This window comes from Neofelis nebulosa, chromosome 8 (genome assembly GCF_028018385.1).
Source record: "Neofelis nebulosa isolate mNeoNeb1 chromosome 8, mNeoNeb1.pri, whole genome shotgun sequence".
Taxonomy (NCBI): Eukaryota; Metazoa; Chordata; class Mammalia; order Carnivora; family Felidae; genus Neofelis; species Neofelis nebulosa.
The window spans coordinates 5,638,688-5,656,033 of record NC_080789.1 but is presented as its reverse complement, the minus strand read 5'-3'; the positions used below and the strand labels follow the sequence as shown (position 1 = coordinate 5,656,033).

The window sequence follows — 17,346 nt, the reverse complement described above, 5'->3', positions numbered from 1 at the left end:
CTGAAATGGACTTTTTCCTTTGGTGTATATACTTTTAGGAGTTTTAACATGTACAGATTCACACAACCACCGCCACACCCAGGATGCAGAAAGGCCCCACCACCCCAAAACCTCCCTCGCGCTGCCCTTCTGGAGTCAGGCCTCCCCCGCCTTGAGTCCTGGAAACCACTGACCCCTTCTCCGATCCTCTCGTCCCGCCTTTTCCACAATGTCACCTAGACAGGATCCTAGAGTAGCAACCTTCGAGACCAGTTCCCTTCGAATGCCTCTGAGATTCATCCACTCCCTCCTATTGCTGAGAAATACGCCAGCGTATAGATGAACCGGACTGCCTACCCCATCACCTGCTCAGGGACATGTGGGCTGGTTCCAGTTTGGGGCAATGAGGAATAGAGCTGCTGTGAACACTTGTGTACCGATTTTTTAGTAAACTTTTCACTCGTTTTTTAGATACGAAAGCCATACAGAATTGGCCCAACACAATCATGGACTCGTCGTGGTAAGTAAACAGTGTCACTCACTGCAGGTCCCCAGTCCCACCTCTAAAGCCGGTTTTGTGAGGGCCAATGCTTTCATGGTAGAATCCTGCAGATTCTCTCTTTCTAGGAGGTGACATAATGATGAAATTCAAGAAATAACTGTGACAGTGCAGGGAACCCAATGTCCTTTCTAAAGGTAAAACAGAAAATAAAAGGGCAGTTGGATGGGTCCGTGTAGACAGAGCACTGTATAGAAACGTCCACATACAAGAGAAAGCTAGACTGATAGAACACACTAGAAGGACACATTAAACCAAATTGTGGAGAGAATCGAATGCCTGACAAAGCAGACATTAGAAACAATGGGGAAAGAATTATTTCACAAGTGGTGGTGGTAAAATAGATTATCTATTCGGGAAAAAAAATTTAATTTGGATACCCACCTTATGTCAAGATGGATTAGAGTATTTTGTTTTCAAAGAATAAAAAAAAAAAAAAAGCAAGCAGAGTAGAAAGCGTTTTTCTCAAGGCTGAGTAAGAATGATGAATTTATAGATTAAGCAACAGAAGACATCCCCAAAGAAGATTAATGTATTTGATTATATTAAAATGTAAACTTCTAAACAATGAGGTATCACATAAATGAAAGGGAAGCGGCAAGCTGGGAAAAATATCTACAAGAAAATATTCTGCTTATGAGAGAAAAGGGTTCTCTCTTAATAATTAATTAATTATAAAAAATTGTTAAACAAAAAGGTGATAAAATTGACTTAAAAAACCATCAGTGGGGGCATTAACCAATCAGGACATGAGGAGAATTCACGTCAAGGGAGATACAATCAGCACACAGGCTCGTGGAAATGTCCAAGCTCAATATCGCTCCAAGAAATATAAATTAAAACGATAACGAGGCACCATTTTATACCTCTTAAGCTATCAATATTTTAAAACAATGTTAATATTCAATGCTGGGAAGAGTAGGAAACTAGAAAATCCACACGATGTTGACAATATAAATCATGACTATCGTTTCAGAGAGTAATTTGGCAATCCTTATAAAAATGCACCAAAGTATTCACACTGTAGCCTTGAATCTGACTCAAAGCCTGTCCTCGACCCCCTCAGCAATGATCACGACCCCAGTCCCCTCCCAGGCCCTTGCCTTCCCTCTACCTCACCTCTCGCTCCCTCTTGCCAACTCCTGCCAGGCCCCAGAACATCGTCCATGGGTTAGCCCTTCCCAGGGCTCTCCTCCTGACGTTACAGGTCTTTGTTGAAACTTCACCTTTGGGGGCGCCTGGGTGGCGCAGTCGGTTAAGCTTCCGACTTCAGCCAGGTCACGATCTCGCAGTCCGTGAGTTCGAGCCCCGCGTCAGGCTCTGGGCTGATGGCTCGGAGCCTGGAGCCTGTTTCCGATTCTGTGTCTCCCTCTCTCTTTGACCCTCCCCCGTTCATGCTCTGTCTCTCTCTGTCCCAAAAATAAATAAAAAAAAAAAAAAAAAAAAAAAAAAAAAAAAAAAGAAACTTCACCTTTGCAGAGAGGCCTTTCCAGAGCCCTCCCAGAGGGTCCAAGGTTCTCCCCATCACTCTCAGCACAGCCCTGTCACCCTGCGCCCTTCCTTTCACTACTGGTAGGTCTCCACATGTTGTCTCACCCGCCAGCAAGTAACATTCTTTGAGGGCAGGGGTCATATCCTCCTCTCCATTGGGCCCCTAGTGAGCACAGTGCCGGGTTACACAGTACAGGCTCCAGAACGATCTGTGGGCTGGCTGAGCAAATGAACAAACAAACATATGCAAAACTAAAAAGAGACTAAAGACTCAAATGCAGTGAAATGGTTAAAAACATGTTGGTATATAAATTTAAAGAGCCCTAACAAGGGATCGTGACCCCATCAAACCAGTCCCTGTGACGTGCTGTTTGATTCCTCTGGATGGAATGTCTTTCTCCGGCCACCCATGTGGGAAACTCCTCTTAACCTCTCAAAGCTCCCATTCAGTTCTGTTGACTCTCTGGAGACTTTTCTAACTTCCCAGCCAGCATGAACACATTAAGGTAAGATTTCTGGCAACACAGTGGATCTCTCCCCAAGCCTCCTGGTCTCATCACAGAAATGTGTCAACAGACACATCAAAAATTTCAATGACTACTGGAATAAATACACCAACAAGATGATTTTAAAACATACGGCGGAAGTTGAAAACAAGAAGGGGAAATGCACAGGTGCTAGAGGCGTGGAAGGAACAGACTCTGGTGCAGTGGGACTGTGAGTTATGGCCACGAGAGCCCAGGGAGTGCATCAGACCCGGACAGAGCAGGCTGTGCTACAGGAAGCCCTGGGATCTCATGCTGGCACTAAGAGGCTGGGTTTAGTGCTCATTTGGGCATAGGAGACCTGGACTGTGCAAGACCGGGAGGAGATCTGGCATGGCAGAGAGTTAGTGAACCAAAATAGATTCTAGGAAAAGAGTCAGAATGGCGCCCAGACAGATAAAGACATGAGAAGTGCCAAAGAGTCTAGGAGACGAGGAAAAAATAGAAGGAGGAGGTTCAACAAATATTTAATGAGACTTCCAGAAGAAAAGACCAGTGAGAAAAGGGCAGAGGCAATCCTCAAAGAACAACAGCCGCGAATGTTCTAGAATTCATGAAAAATACTCATCCTCACCATGAGACAGCACGTGGCTGGGAAGGTTAAATAAACAGACATCGCTAGCAAGACACATCATGGGGAAACCGTAAAGCAACAACAACAGAAAATCTTGAAGGCAACCAGAAAAAGGAAAAAACAGATCACTTAGAAAGTACTGGTAATTAGACAGCAGACTCTCGACAACAACACTAGAGGCCAGAGGACCGGGAAGAATGTCTCTGAAGTGCTACAAGAAAATAGCTCTCAGACAAGGATTGTATTCCCTGCAAAATCTTCATTAAAGAGTAAGTAGGAAATAGACATTTTTGAAAACAAGACTGAACCCACCACTCACAGCACCTCACTTAAAGGACTACTACAGGATATACTTCAGGAAATTGAATTCTGAAGGAGGGGTGAGATTTAAGAAGCAGGGAGGAGCAAACAGACTGGCAAACATGGGAAAGCCTAAACAAACATGGATGGTATAAAAAAATACAATAATAATGTCTAATTTGGGTGTTGTCAGAACAAGGCTGCACGAAAACACTAGCCATTGGTAACATGTAAGTTGAAGCTGCTCGTTATATTCAGGACGGTAGAAATATTGTGAACTTTGGGCTTTATAAGTTGAGAACACATGTTACAAATTTAAGGGTCACCTCCTCTGTAAGGGTAGAAATAAAATATTTAATTCTCAAGACAGCAGAGGGGAGAACAAGTGTGAGAAGGAAAACTTGGACGGAGACAAACACGATGGAGGAGAGAAAGAGAAAAACACAGGGCCAAGAAATCAGAGACAGTAAACAATACAGTGGGAGAGGGAAAAAATCCAACCATGCCCGTCACAATAAATGGAAACAGACTACACTTGACCACTAAAGAGGGCAAGGGGTTCATTTTGGAATTTTTAAGATTCAGATATGCTATTTTACAAGAAACACACCTAAAACACAAAGAGTGACAACAAGAGTGAGACAAGATATACTGGACAAATACTAATCCAAAGAAAACTGTTATGGATATTTTAGTACCAGATAAGATAGACCATGAAAGCCAGAGGGATAGAAAGATACCTACATAATTATAAAGGGAACAGTTGATCAGGAAGACAGGACAAACCTTTACTGGCAGACAGGTGCACCAGAAGACAAACCTAACTTATAATTCAAAATATCAGTACTAGGGGGCGCCTGCGTAGCTCAGTCGGTTGAGCGTCAGACTTGGGATCAGATCATGATCTCACCGTCCGTGGGTTCGAGCCCCGCGTCGGGCTCTGTGCTGACAGCTCGGAGCCTGGAGCCTGCTTGGGATTCTGCGTCTCCCTCTCTCTCTGCTCCTCCCCCGCTCGTGCTCTGTCTCTGTCTCTCGAAAATGAAGAAACGTTAAAACGATATTCAAAATATCGTACTTGGGTATTCGCTTGCTGTTGTTCCCTTGTGCCCGGTTCTACTGGGAATTCGGGGTGAATGTGACAGGGGGCACAACTCAGAAATCCCTGGGTCCCTGGCCAGAACAGGTTGTCACAACAGTGCAAACCTGGCTGCCCTTAGCATCCTGACAAGTACACTCTGAGCGTCCACGGTGGTCTTCATAGCTGCCATTCCTCTGCTGAACCCCGTGGCTGTGCGACTACTTGGTATTTATTTCCATATTCCTAGCACCTCCCACGATATCTGGCAGAGAAAGGGACTCAATAGGCATCCATTCAAATGGTAAGTTGGGAGACTATGAACCCAACGGGATGAGTGTCTACGATTGGCATTCCCACTGAAAAAGCACAATGTAAAACTGTAGAGGTACTTTCATTGCAAACACGTAAAAACGATACACGTATGTGGATACAGGTGAAGGGAATGTGGAAACATGAACACGGTAAATTTGTTACAGAAGGTGTATTGTGACTTCCTGCTCCTCGGTTTCATTATTGCTATTAAAGTATGACTTGTGGGGCGCCTGGGTGGCGCAGTCGGTTAAGCGTCCGACTTCAGCCAGGTCACGATCTCGCGGTCCGTGAGTTCGAGCCCCGCGTCAGGCTCTGGGCTGATGGCTCAGAGCCTGGAGCCTGTTTCCGATTCTGTGTCTCCCTCTCTCTCTGCCCCTCCCCCGTTCATGCTCTGTCTCTCTCTGTCCCAAAATAAATTAAAAAAACGTTGAAAAAAAATTTAAAAAAAATAAAAAATAAAAAAAAATAAAGTATGACTTGTGTAATTTTGAAAACGAAATACAAAGAAATGACTATATGGCTTTTAGTTATTCAGCAGAGCAATTCCTAAAAATTGTCACCATGTACAGGCAGAAAAACAGCTGTTTTCTGAGCCATGGGAATACTCACTCCTAGGGCCAAACCTTGCTTTTTACTCTAGAAGCCAGAGTCAATACACAGGGCTCACCTCTGAGAAGGAAAGAGGAGGCTGCGGAGAATGGGTCTAGCTGGCCTCACTTAATAGTATTTCTCCCTTCTCCTCCTCTCTTGCCTCTCCTTTCCAGAGAACCCGAGGTGTCCGCCAATTATCCCGATCCTTAGAGAAATGGCTGATTCCAGGTTGAGGGCAAGAGATGTCCCCGAAGAGCCAGGAGCATTTTGCCATGTCGGAAAGGAAGAGACCTATTGGGGACGATCAGGGTCGCACCAACAGGTCTCGGGAGCCAACTGAGGAGGTCCCGCTGGCCAAGATGGAACGACTGAGTATCAGTGAGAACAATGATGAACTGCAACACATCCAATATGTTTCCATTCATGAGTTTGTGGTAACTTAGGAAAAACCACTCACTGCTCGCTTACGGAGTATGCTAAGGAACCAATTCACTATTTTGGAAGGTGGTAAGTGAAAGGGAAGGACCAAGGACATTGTGCCTTTCTTAGACCAGCTGTGTCTCATTGTCGCCAAGTAGTTGAAGAGGGAAAGCTTTCATTACAGAAGCGCTGCAACCAATAAAAGAAGAAAGGATAGATGTGAAAATATCACCACCTTATAATCCCCAGTGAATTCGTGGAGAGAAGAACTTTCAACCATGGCTGCTAACCCCACGAAAAGAGAGACAACCAGTCCACATTCGCTGCCACTGCCTATGAAGTATTGTTGCCAGAACAACTGAACAGATATCTGTGTATCTATCCATTTAGGGGCAGGAGAGGGTGGGAGAGGGAGACAGGAGAACATGTTAATGTCACTGTAGGTGTCGGTTGTCAGATGTCAGTTGCAAGAAACTCCACGTAATAAACAATCCAGACTTCTATAAATGCGTCATAAGGGAACAAATTAACAAATGGAGAGAGACCCTACAGACCAAAAAAAAAGAATTGTGGCAAATCAATCTATTGTAATGTACAGACCTCATTTGGATCCTGACTCAAACTGTAAATCAATCTATTGTAATGTATAGACCTCATTTGGATCCTGACTCAAACTGTAAAAGAAAATCTGGGACAATCTGTTAGATTTGAACCCTGGCTGGATATGTATTACTATTATTGCTAATTCTATTAGGTGTGAAACTAGTATTTCCACCATGTTCTTAAAAAGACTTCTTGGGGCGCCTGGGTGGCTCAGTCAGTTAAGCGTCTGGCTTCGGCTCAGGGTCATGATCTCACGGTTCACAAGTTTGAGCCCCACGTCGGGCTCTGTGCTAACAGCTCAGAGCCTGGAGCCTGCTTTGGATTCTGTCTCTCTCTCTCTCTCTCTCTCTCTCTCTCTCTCTCACCTGCTTTGGATTTTGTCTCTCTCTCTCTCTCTCGCCTGCTTTGGATTCTGTCTCTCTTTCTCTCTCTCTTTCTGTCCCTTCCCCTGCTTGTACTCTCTCTCTCTCAAAAATAAAACATTAAAATTTTTTTTAAAAAAAACTTCTTATCTTTTAGAAAGACATAGTGAGATCTTTTCAATGAAATATGATGTCTGGTATTTGTTTCAAAAATATCCAGGGTTAAGGAAAAATGGGCAAGAAGATAAATGATTGACCATGAGTTGAATGTTGAAGCTGAGTACCTTAGTGGATTCATTATATTATTCTCTTTACTTTTGCATGTGTTTGAAATTTTCACTAAAAAAAAGTAGAAGACATTAATAAAAAATAAATGAGGCTGTGCCGTATTCTCCTGGCTGACGTTTGGGGGGGAAAAAAAGTGTCAAGGAAACAATGGGACTCTTACCTCTTCATTAACTGGATAAAAATCCTCCTTGGTAATCGGTACACAAAGGTGTCGAAGACAATCTTTAGGTAATTCAAAGACACACAGCCACTTTTGGAGGGGTCCCCTGCACTCAGGGCTTTTTCAACCTTTCCATAGGACTTGGAAAGCTGCAGGGAATAAAAATTCGAGCATTGCATTCACAGAAACCCACTTCAAGCGCTATTCAACCAGCTTATTTTTACCAAAACCTCGTCACATTTTTCCCCTCCAAAAACTGATCAAAAAGGTTATGGTGGCATGTACTGAACTTCAAATGTTTAATTGATGAGCTCGCTACAGAACACTATCCCCAGTCACCGCTACTCAACTGACAGGGTAGACAAGTTTCTCCGGGAAAAACAGCACATATAATAGCTCCACCTCAAATTTCAGAGCTAAAAATACTCGCTGGATGTGCCAGTTTGATACATCTTTCTTAATATACTTGCAAGCCATTCCTACTGTGAGCCCACGCTCCGTGTCTCTTGATTAAATCAGGTCAATCAAACAAAAAAGGCGGCAACATTGTATTAAGAACAGGAGTAGCTTTCAGAGTAAAGAAACTCATTAATATAAAGGCTGCATAAACAGAGTACACGTTGTGCATGTCTTTAATTCTTCTTCTTCTTTTTTTACATGGGGAATCACAAAGAATCAGGGTCAATGAGTTTTGCTTTACGGAACTTGTAAAATTCAGTAGAGCCGGTTAACCGCTGATTTTTATAGGACTCATAAAAATACTATGAAGATGGGTTTTATTTCCAGAGGTTTTTCCTGCTGTTTATTATTGAGTAATAACAATATTCTCCAATATTTCCAACCCTCTTCACTTTGTCTGAATTCGGTCTTTCCTGACTTCAATGAGGAACAAAATAACCATCAACTTGGGGTATAAGGTGACTTTCTTAGAAAAACAAACAAACGGGGGCGCCTGGGTGGCGCAGTCGGTTAAGCGTCCGACTTCAGCCAGGTCACGATCTCGCGGTCCGTGAGTTCGAGCCCCGCGTCGGGCTCTGGGCTGATGGCTCGGAGCCTGGAGCCTGTTTCCGATTCTGTGTCTCCCTCTCTCTCTGCCCCTCCCCCGTTCATGCTCTGTCTCTCTCTGTCCCAAAAAGTAAATAAAAAACGTTGAAAAAAAAAAAAAAAAAAGAAGAAAAACAAACAAACAAACAAACATGAAACCTGCTGGAGCATGGAAATACACATACAAGAATCTGTACCCACTATAGGAATAAGAAGCAGATTTATTGACATTCCCATAGCTTGCACAGGAACGTCAGAAATCTAACGGGAAAATCTCTAAAAATATTTAGAGAATCTCAGGGCCTAGACCTCTTCGAAAGTTGCACAGAACCCACCCAAAACGTGCCTGCATCTGCCCCTCTCTCTCTTGGGGAGGTGGGTTGACAGAGAGAAGCCAGAGCCAGATGTGGGGTATAGTCTCAGTGTATTTACTGGATTAATGAAATCCACTTTTAACATCTTGATGACATTGGTCTCCAATGAGATTTTTTTCAGGAGAGTGTTTCTGGCACCATCAAGAGCTTTTAGGAAAAAAGCGGGGTAGGAAACAGAAATAGTGTGTTGGTGACAGGATACCAAGGAATTTTCAATGGTTACTCTTTATAAAAGGAAAAAAAAAAAAACCAAGCAATTCAGCAAAGTTAAAAAGAAGGACATAAAGATACTTGGAAGTCTCTCCATCCAATTTTTTTTACATAGTGTTCCAGAAACTCTCGTAACGATCATATAAACATACTACTTTATAAAATTGGGATCATGGCTATACATCCAGATTTGACAGATGGTTTTTTTCATTTAACAATATATCATGAAATGTTTTTCTGTAAGCACTAATACATATCCACATCATGCTTTTATTTTTTATGAAATTTTTAACGTTTATTTTAAAGTTTATTTATTTATTTATTTATTTATTTATTTATTTATTTATTTATTTATTTATTTATTTTGAGAGAAAGGGAGAGCAGAGGAGGGGCAGAGAGAGAGGGAGGCACAGAATCCGAAGCAGGCTCCAGGCTCCGAGCTGCCAGCACAGAGCCCGATGCAGGGCTCAAACTCAGGAACCATGAGATCATGACCTGAGCCGAAGTCGGACACTTAACTGAGCCACCCAGGTGCCCCTCTACATCATGCTTTTAAATGATGCATGGCACACCATCACATTATTGATAGACCAGTAAAAGGGACACCCATTTCGTTTGTACATTTAATTTCTACAAATGCTTCCCTGATCCCCAATCCAGATGAGGTCCCCCTTGTTATTCTCTGTTGTAACACCCTGTCCTTTTCTTTATTTATCGTGTTTGTGAATGTGTTTGTGTAACACCTCTCCCCCTGATGTAAGTTTGTACAATCTCCATGAGAGCTGGGTGTGTCTGTTTTGTTCACTCATAATTACCTAGAATAAAGCACAATTTGGCATGCTGGAGGCATTCAATAAACATTTGTTTTAAATGAATATATTTTCACCAAAACTGTTAATTTTTTTGATGTTTATTTTTGAGAGAGAGAGAGAGAGAGAAAGAGACAGAGTGCGAGTGGGGGAGGGCAGAGAGAGGGGGAGACACAGAATCAGAAGCAGGCTCCAGGCTCTGAGCTCTCAGCACAGTGCGCACACGGGGCTCAAACTCACAAACTGCGAGATCACGACCTGAGCCGAAATCGCACGCTTAACTGACTCAGCCACCCAGGCGCCCCTTTACCAAAAATGTTCTAAAGAAGGGTTGCAAAATGTCAAAAGCTTTGACACATCAGTAGGAAGGCACATAAAGATTAAAATGATAGCTCGGACGTCATTCTAGCCACATCAGAATGTAAAAAGGTTAAAGTCTAACATTAAGCGTTGGTGACTAGGCAGAACGACAGGAATTCTTTCTCATATGCTTCCGGTGGGACTGTATGTTGGTATTTTGAAACGCAATTTGCAACTGCAGGGAGCCTTGGTGGCTCAGTCAGTTAAGCATCTGACTCTGACTTCGGCTCAGGTCGTGAGCTCACAGTTCCTGAGTATGAGCCCCGCATCCGGTGAGCGTGAGTCCCACTTTGGGTGAGCTCCACTTCTCTCGCTCCCTCTCTCTCTCTCTCTCTCTGCCCTTCACTTGTGCCTCCCCCCTCTCTCTCAAAAAAAAAAAAAAAAAAAGGAATATAGAGTGGACTGATGATACACACGTATAACTCCAGAAAGTGATACAAAAACTCATTCCACTGTGGAGGGAAATTGAACAGTCAGAGCACATAGACAAAACAATAACAGTTCGATACTGCCAGTTAAAGCTGAGGTGCACGTCCCTTACAACCGAGCAGGTAATTCCACTCCTAGGTGTAAGCTATTCCTAGACAGATGTCTGTGCACACGCCCCAAAACATACGTATGTAACCACTCACAGCGGCATCATTGGGATCGGCACAAACCGGGAAGCACTCTAAACATCCCTCTGTAAGAGAATGCATCATTTGTGTATTTGCAGATGATGGAAAACTGTAGAGAAGTGAGAATAATAATACAGCTCTATCAAGAATGGGGGAGGGGCGCCTGGGTGGCTAAGTCAGTTGAGCGTCTGACTCTTGATTTCGGTTCAGTTGATTTTGGCTCAGGTCATGATCTTGCAGTTTGTGGGTTCAAGTCCCACATCAGGCTCTGCGCTGACAGCGTGGAGCCTGCTTGGGATTCTCTATCTCCCGCTCTTTGCCTCTTTCCTGCTCGCTCTCTCTCTCTCTCTCTCTCAAAATAAATAAACTTAAAACCTAAGCACAAGCAGGATGAAAATAAGTGGGTTTGCAACTATAGAAATTTGGAAAGAAAGGAAGGAGAGAAGGAGGGAAGGAAGGAAGGAAGGAAGGAAGGAAGGAAGGAAGGAAGGAAGGAAGACAGATCAGGCAAAAGACAAAGAACCCAGTCTGTAAGGAAACATAATACAAAAAAATATAAACACGTGATCACCTACAAAGGTTTCGTGCCATAAAAAGAAACTAAGACTATGAATTCATTATAAGAAAAGCTTGAAGTCAAGATGATAAAACAATGAAAAAGAAGGGATATTGCAAAGCTAGGAAAATTGAGAACAAAAATAGTATCATTACAGGACCTAATAAAGAAATTAGAAATAACAGCATAAGACGCAAGTCTGAATTAAAATTAATAATAAAGGAAAGGCTTGAAAGACTCCGAACGAAGGCAGGGGAAAAAGGCTGAAGGCAAGCTGGGAGAAGGCGGCAGCTGTCGAGGACAACGATGACCCAGTGTGAGGGTAACTGGGAATAACACTGAAGGGAGGAAAGATGCTGCGAAGGCAGAGGGACAGAGAGCAGGAGAGGATTTTAGTGACACAGGAGAAGTTTTCTGGAAATGACGGACTGAATCTGTACCTCAAAAGAACACACTGTGTTCCAGGAAACTTTGACATAAAATGCTCCGTGCCAGTATGGCTTAGTTTTGCTTTTTAATTTGAAGGATTAAAGAGAATATATACTTTAGGCATCCAGGTAGAAAAAAGGAATTACCTATAAGGGGAAAAAAAAAATCAGTGAGCTCAGGCTTCTTCAGGACACCCAATGCCAGGGGCGCCTGGGTGGCTCAGTCAGTTGAGCAACCAACTCTTGACTTCAGCTCAGGTCATGATCTCACAGTCATGAGTTTGAGCCCCTCACTGGACTCCGTGCTGGTGGAGCCTACTTGGGATTCTCTCTCTCCCTCTCTCTCTCTTTCCTCTCCCCTCCCCCGCCCACACACACACTCTGTCTCTGTTAAAATAAATAACTAAACTTAATAAAACAAGAACAGAAGACAACGGAACAATGCTTACAACATCTTGAGGAAAAGAAAGCAAGATGGAAGAATTACACCCAGCCAAGTGTTTCTGGTAGAAAAGTAAGAGGCAGACAGTCTCAAATATGAAAAAAACAAAGGGAATAAAGCCCCCATGAGCCTTTCTTAAGGAAATTACTTGGCTATGAAATCCAGCCAGCCAAAAAATAAATCAAAATAATGAACTCAGAAAGGGATTAACTACGGTAAACGCTGGAGAATAGTCATGTGTCTTAAACCCACGTAAACACACAACGAAGGCCAAACAACCAGGGAAATTATAGGGCCGGAATAGAATGTAAATATCATGGTAAACCCCGGCTAAGAACAAAATAGAAACAACGAAACTCGTGAGGCGGGAAGGAACACCGGGAAGCGAGAGCCCGCCCGTACTGCCTGCGATCAAAAGATCCTTCAAAAACACAGTTAATTTCTGCAACTCTTAATGGCTTTCTTAATTCTCTTCTTGTCTCAAAGTCCCTTTTGGGACCTGGTATTATCTTGTGGTAAAGAAATATTTATCCAAAGTACAGAAATATCTTCAGCTTCGCTTGAAGACAGCACTGTCAGCAAGGACTTGGATTTAAACTTGGCCCAGGCCTTACTGGCAGGGGAACTCTAGACCCGTCATTAAAGCTCTCCGTGCCTCAGTTTCCTCAAGTTGAAGCCGGGATGATAACAGGGCCTGGCTCACGGGGCTACTGTGAAGACTGAGGAGGACCCTGCCTCGCACCCAGCGGGCCCCACAAAAGGGTTAATTACGAGGGTGGAGAGGGTGGTGATGTCTCCTTTGCTTCTGGTAAATTCAAAGACATTTACGTTAAAAACATCTTATTTGTAAAAGGAGCATGATTCTCTTCTTATAAAATTATTTCTATCTATGTATCCACCCACCCACCGAGGCAGTCATCCTTCTATATATATGAATAAAGACGGGCCGAGAATTATGTTCACCAAATGTTGCCTTTGATTATTTCTGGGCGGTGGATTTTGAATAATTTATACTTTCTTCTTTGTACTTTTCAGAATCGCTTGCTTTTTTTGTAACACTAATGTATTTTGTAATGGTTCTGTTTTTATGAAAACAATAAATTTATTAACCACAATAAGAGAAAACAAAGCTTTACTAATTTACCAACACAATATTACAGACTCGCTTCTCCAACACCTTGATCAACACTGGCTTCTGTTAATTTTTTCCTCATTGACATTTTTCTACTGAACACCTTACATTCGTTTTTAAAAGCTCGATGCACCTTAGTCTGCGTTTACATGGCACGTACTTTGTCAAGTTTATCATTTGCTTACACAAAGTTTTGCTGTACAAAAGCTTTTCATTTTAATGTAATCAGATGTAGCATCTTTTTCTTTATGGTTTCTGGGCTTTGCATCATGCTTGAAAGGTAGTCTCGATTTCAAGATTAAAAAATTTTCACCCACAGTACTTTTAAATTTAAATAGTTGATTCATACAGAGTTTTGGTGTGAAGAATGGCAGGTTACAAGCTTTTTTCCCCCCCGCACGGCTGGCTAGTGAATTTTTCCAATAATAATTACCCAATGAGCCACTCCGCATCCCTGCCACACTTTACTGGAATGCCTGATATCATATGCTGAACTCACAGACACAGACTGATCCATGACCCAGCTATTATCTTAAGTCAATTTGAATGTCAGATGGTTGTACCAGTGCCATACAGGCTTAACATACCTTTATATTTTTATGTGATATATTGTTATGCGGCCCTCTATTACTCCTTTTCAAAAATATATATATATATATACGTATATCCATCCAGATATAGGGAGAGCAGACATGAATTTTGAATCTTCCAATCCAAGAACCAAAAAAGACCTCTTCATTTACTCAAGTGTTCCTTTATTTTGCTCAATAAAGATGCCTCACGTCCTCACAGGAGTCTGGAATCTTCTTCACCAGATTGAGTGCGTGAGCAGCACAAAGGAGATATGTCGGAACCAGCCTCTCAGCACCAGTACCGTTACCGACAGGCTGTCAGGACAGGTTGGAGGAGGTTTCAGGGCCCCAGGAGGTGGAGGCAGGCTCCACACGATGCCTAGAAATAGCGTCCAGACCTGATGGTTTTCCATGGCTGTCAATCTCCTGTGCTCGCACTTTAGAGAACCTGGGTGTTAGGGAGACACTCTTACCTCCTGGCAGAAGGCCGTCTCAACTTCTTCCAGCGAGCAGTTTTTCCAGACCTCTTCGGATGAAACGGAGCTGTGAGGGCACTCCTTTTTGGAATTTTTGACAGATTGACTCTCCCAGGAGACCTCTGTTCAGACAAAAGAATTTTCGTTTATTGACGGTGTCAAAGATCCGTTTGAATATTCAGTGTTTCCTGTTCATCTTCACCTGCCTGGCAAAAATTTAAGACTTGAATGAACCACAAGCACGACGAACTATGTACTAAATGGTGTTGAAATGACTGGCGGAACATTTTAGAAAAAAAGTTAAATTAATCTACCTGCTCGCTTGTGCTGGGATAAACCTTAGGTAAACAGTACATCAAGTCGAAGAATCAAACCGTAAAAGCAGAAGAAAGTTAAGATGAATATTACACAGAACACGGTCTCTGGGTGGGAAGTCCTTTCCAAGACACACATTACAGCCCCGATCGCTTAAATAATGGATCTGCCTGACGACATCAATATTTTTCTTGGTTTGGTTAAAAACACACACTCGCAAATCACAATGAAAGAAACGTTGAGTGAGAAAAACTATAGGTTAATTACCACGATGCATGAGTAGCTCTTACAAATCACTAAAATAAATACTCAGTAGAACACAGACCAAGGTTGTAAACAGGTAATTCACATAAAAAGAATGAAAAATTCCAACAAATGCACAAAAAAGTACTGAACTCATTGGTAACCCAAACTCTAATTAAAACAAGTTAACGATATGTTTCCACTTGTCAAATAGGCATGGATAAAAGAGAATGATAGAGAAAGAAATCAGTCCTGGCCTGTGCATAGAAAACTTGGTAACTGAATACTTTTAAATCTCCTTTTAGAATTTTACACGAATGGAATTATAGGACGGTCCAACAAATGTATGTGGGTAAGGATATTTTCTGCACTGTTTAAAGACTTACAAAACCGAAACAATTTAAATCCCCACTAATTGAGGATTGGTTTTATGAATCATGGTTCACCAAGCCTATAAAATACCACACAGACATTAAAAACAAAGGTGCCTGCCTAAGTTAATGAACATGGAAAATTTTCCTTCATATATATTGTATCATGATTGAAAGAAATATTCTTAGCATAATTTAATTTTCATTTTAATACTTATGTTGTGTATTTGCCTGTCTATCCAGCCACCCAGCCACCCATCCACCCATCCACCCACCCAGCCATCCAGCCACCCAGCCATCCATCCATCCATCCGAAAGGAAATCTAAGAGGATAGTACACCAAAAAGAATACAGTGGGAGGATTCAGGGGGTAGGATTACGGGGATGGTTATTCGTATTCTTGTGTTTTCTGCCTTTTTTGCAGGAAACGTGTATTACTTTTATAATAAAAGAATAAAATAAATCTACAATATAGCCATTTTCTTTCTCAAAGTCGACTGCAAAGAATCACAAATGGTTTCCCAGATTTATTTCCTAAACTGTCTGCAAATACGCTTCACTCAAATTAAGCACACTTACAACGACTCAGCTGTAGTTAACAAACTGCCAGTCTTCTGGAATCCCACTGCCTACCTCAAAAAAAAAAAAGAAAGAAAGAAAGAAAAGAAAAGAAAACAAGGGAAAAAGAAAAAGAAAAAGAAAAGCAGCCTCCCCCATCTGGCTGTGTAATGAAATACAAAGCCATTCTTCCAGAACGTGGTCTGGAATTCTGTGGCATCAGTGAGCCAAGCCCTTGAAACTGGGATCTCAGAACGCACACACCGCAAGAGCCTCGTCAAGAGACGGGGAAGCCGACCCACAGAACCAGGGTCTGACTCGGCTGGGCACACAGAGGTCTCCAGTCGGGCTTTCGGACACTGCGCCCTGGTGCGGGCTCCACTCTGGGACAGTTCTCAGGGACGCAGGGCACATCAAGGGAAACCCATCCACGCTCTGTAAACAGGATGCCAGGTTCTGGAGGATGGGGGCAGGAGGGGGGGTTGGGGTGTGAGGCCTGCCCTCGGGGAGCTCACAGTCCAGGGACCCGTGCAGCTATACTGCCACCATAAGCTGGCTACGAAGCTCAACCAAGCCACGTTCAAGGGCACCTCTCCCGTCACAGTTATGCCAGGCCTCACTCTTCAGCCGGGCATAACAATTCCCACCACCTGTTAATGTCCCCAGATTTCCTCTGAAGGGTTCTTGCTGATTTGAAATGGGGTAAAGAGGAAATCCAAAGCTTAAGGGGGGCATTTACGCATGTCATAGACGCAGCAGAAGGAAACCCACCCCCGAATGTCACTTCTTCAGGTGCCAGATAGATAGTGCCCTTGATAAGCAAGATGATGATGGCTCGTTAAGAACACCAACATAGCAAAACCAGAAATATGCAAAATCAACAGGAAACATAGTTCTACACATTTAGAAAAGTCAAAGGTCACGATGCCTGCAAATATATGACATACTGCGTCCCTGATAAGAGGTAGCAACAGCATCAAACCCACCAGCAGCTCTTGGTAATAAGTCCTTATAGGACCCATTTTCCCCAAAAATGAACCTACAGAAGCAGATTTGATTCTTACCATTTGTAGTTCATAGATAAGAGAAAAAAGCAGGAGTTCATATGAGAAACAAGAACAGATATAAAGAAGTATGTGGAATTATGTGCTTACTTAAGAGAGTGAAATTTTAGGAAAAATGCACTAGGGGACACATTATTTTAAAATGACTGCTCCCTTGAGACTATTTCCCCCAAACCACCATGTAGAAAACAAACATTACTAAAACACTAGTAAAGATTTCACTCTAGAAAAATCAGACACAGTCTAGAATTTACTTATCCGTCCATGTGCTTCACGGCTGGAGTGCCAAGAAAAGCATTTCTGAGTGGAAGCTCCAAAGTAAGATTCAGAAAAACCCTGAAAACGGTACAAAGGTGAGGAGGACTCACTTTGGATCCAACCACTGACTCTGCAACCTTCCGGTACTACCTACACAGGCTTGTGCTTCTGGGTCCCCATTTGCAAGAAGAAATGGACAGAAATGCCACAGAGTTTGCCCACAAGATGCTCAGTACACATTAGCTACCTATTGGT

The 17,346-nt window shown here is 42.7% G+C and overlaps 1 protein-coding gene across 10 annotated transcripts in view; it reads right to left on the bottom strand.

Annotated features, from left to right (window-relative positions):
* The window catches only part of EFCAB6 (EF-hand calcium binding domain 6), a 247,752-nt gene that overhangs the window by 150,587 nt on the left and 79,819 nt on the right, over positions 1 to 17,346 (bottom strand). For all 10 annotated transcript variants that reach the window (XM_058741086.1, XM_058741090.1, XM_058741083.1 and 7 more), the window contains 2 exons: positions 14,280 to 14,404; positions 7,263 to 7,411 (listed from right to left, as the gene is read on the bottom strand). In XM_058741086.1, the coding sequence (XP_058597069.1) occupies positions 7,263 to 7,411; positions 14,280 to 14,404 (274 nt within the window). The remainder of the gene's footprint in view (positions 1 to 7,262; positions 7,412 to 14,279; positions 14,405 to 17,346) is intronic.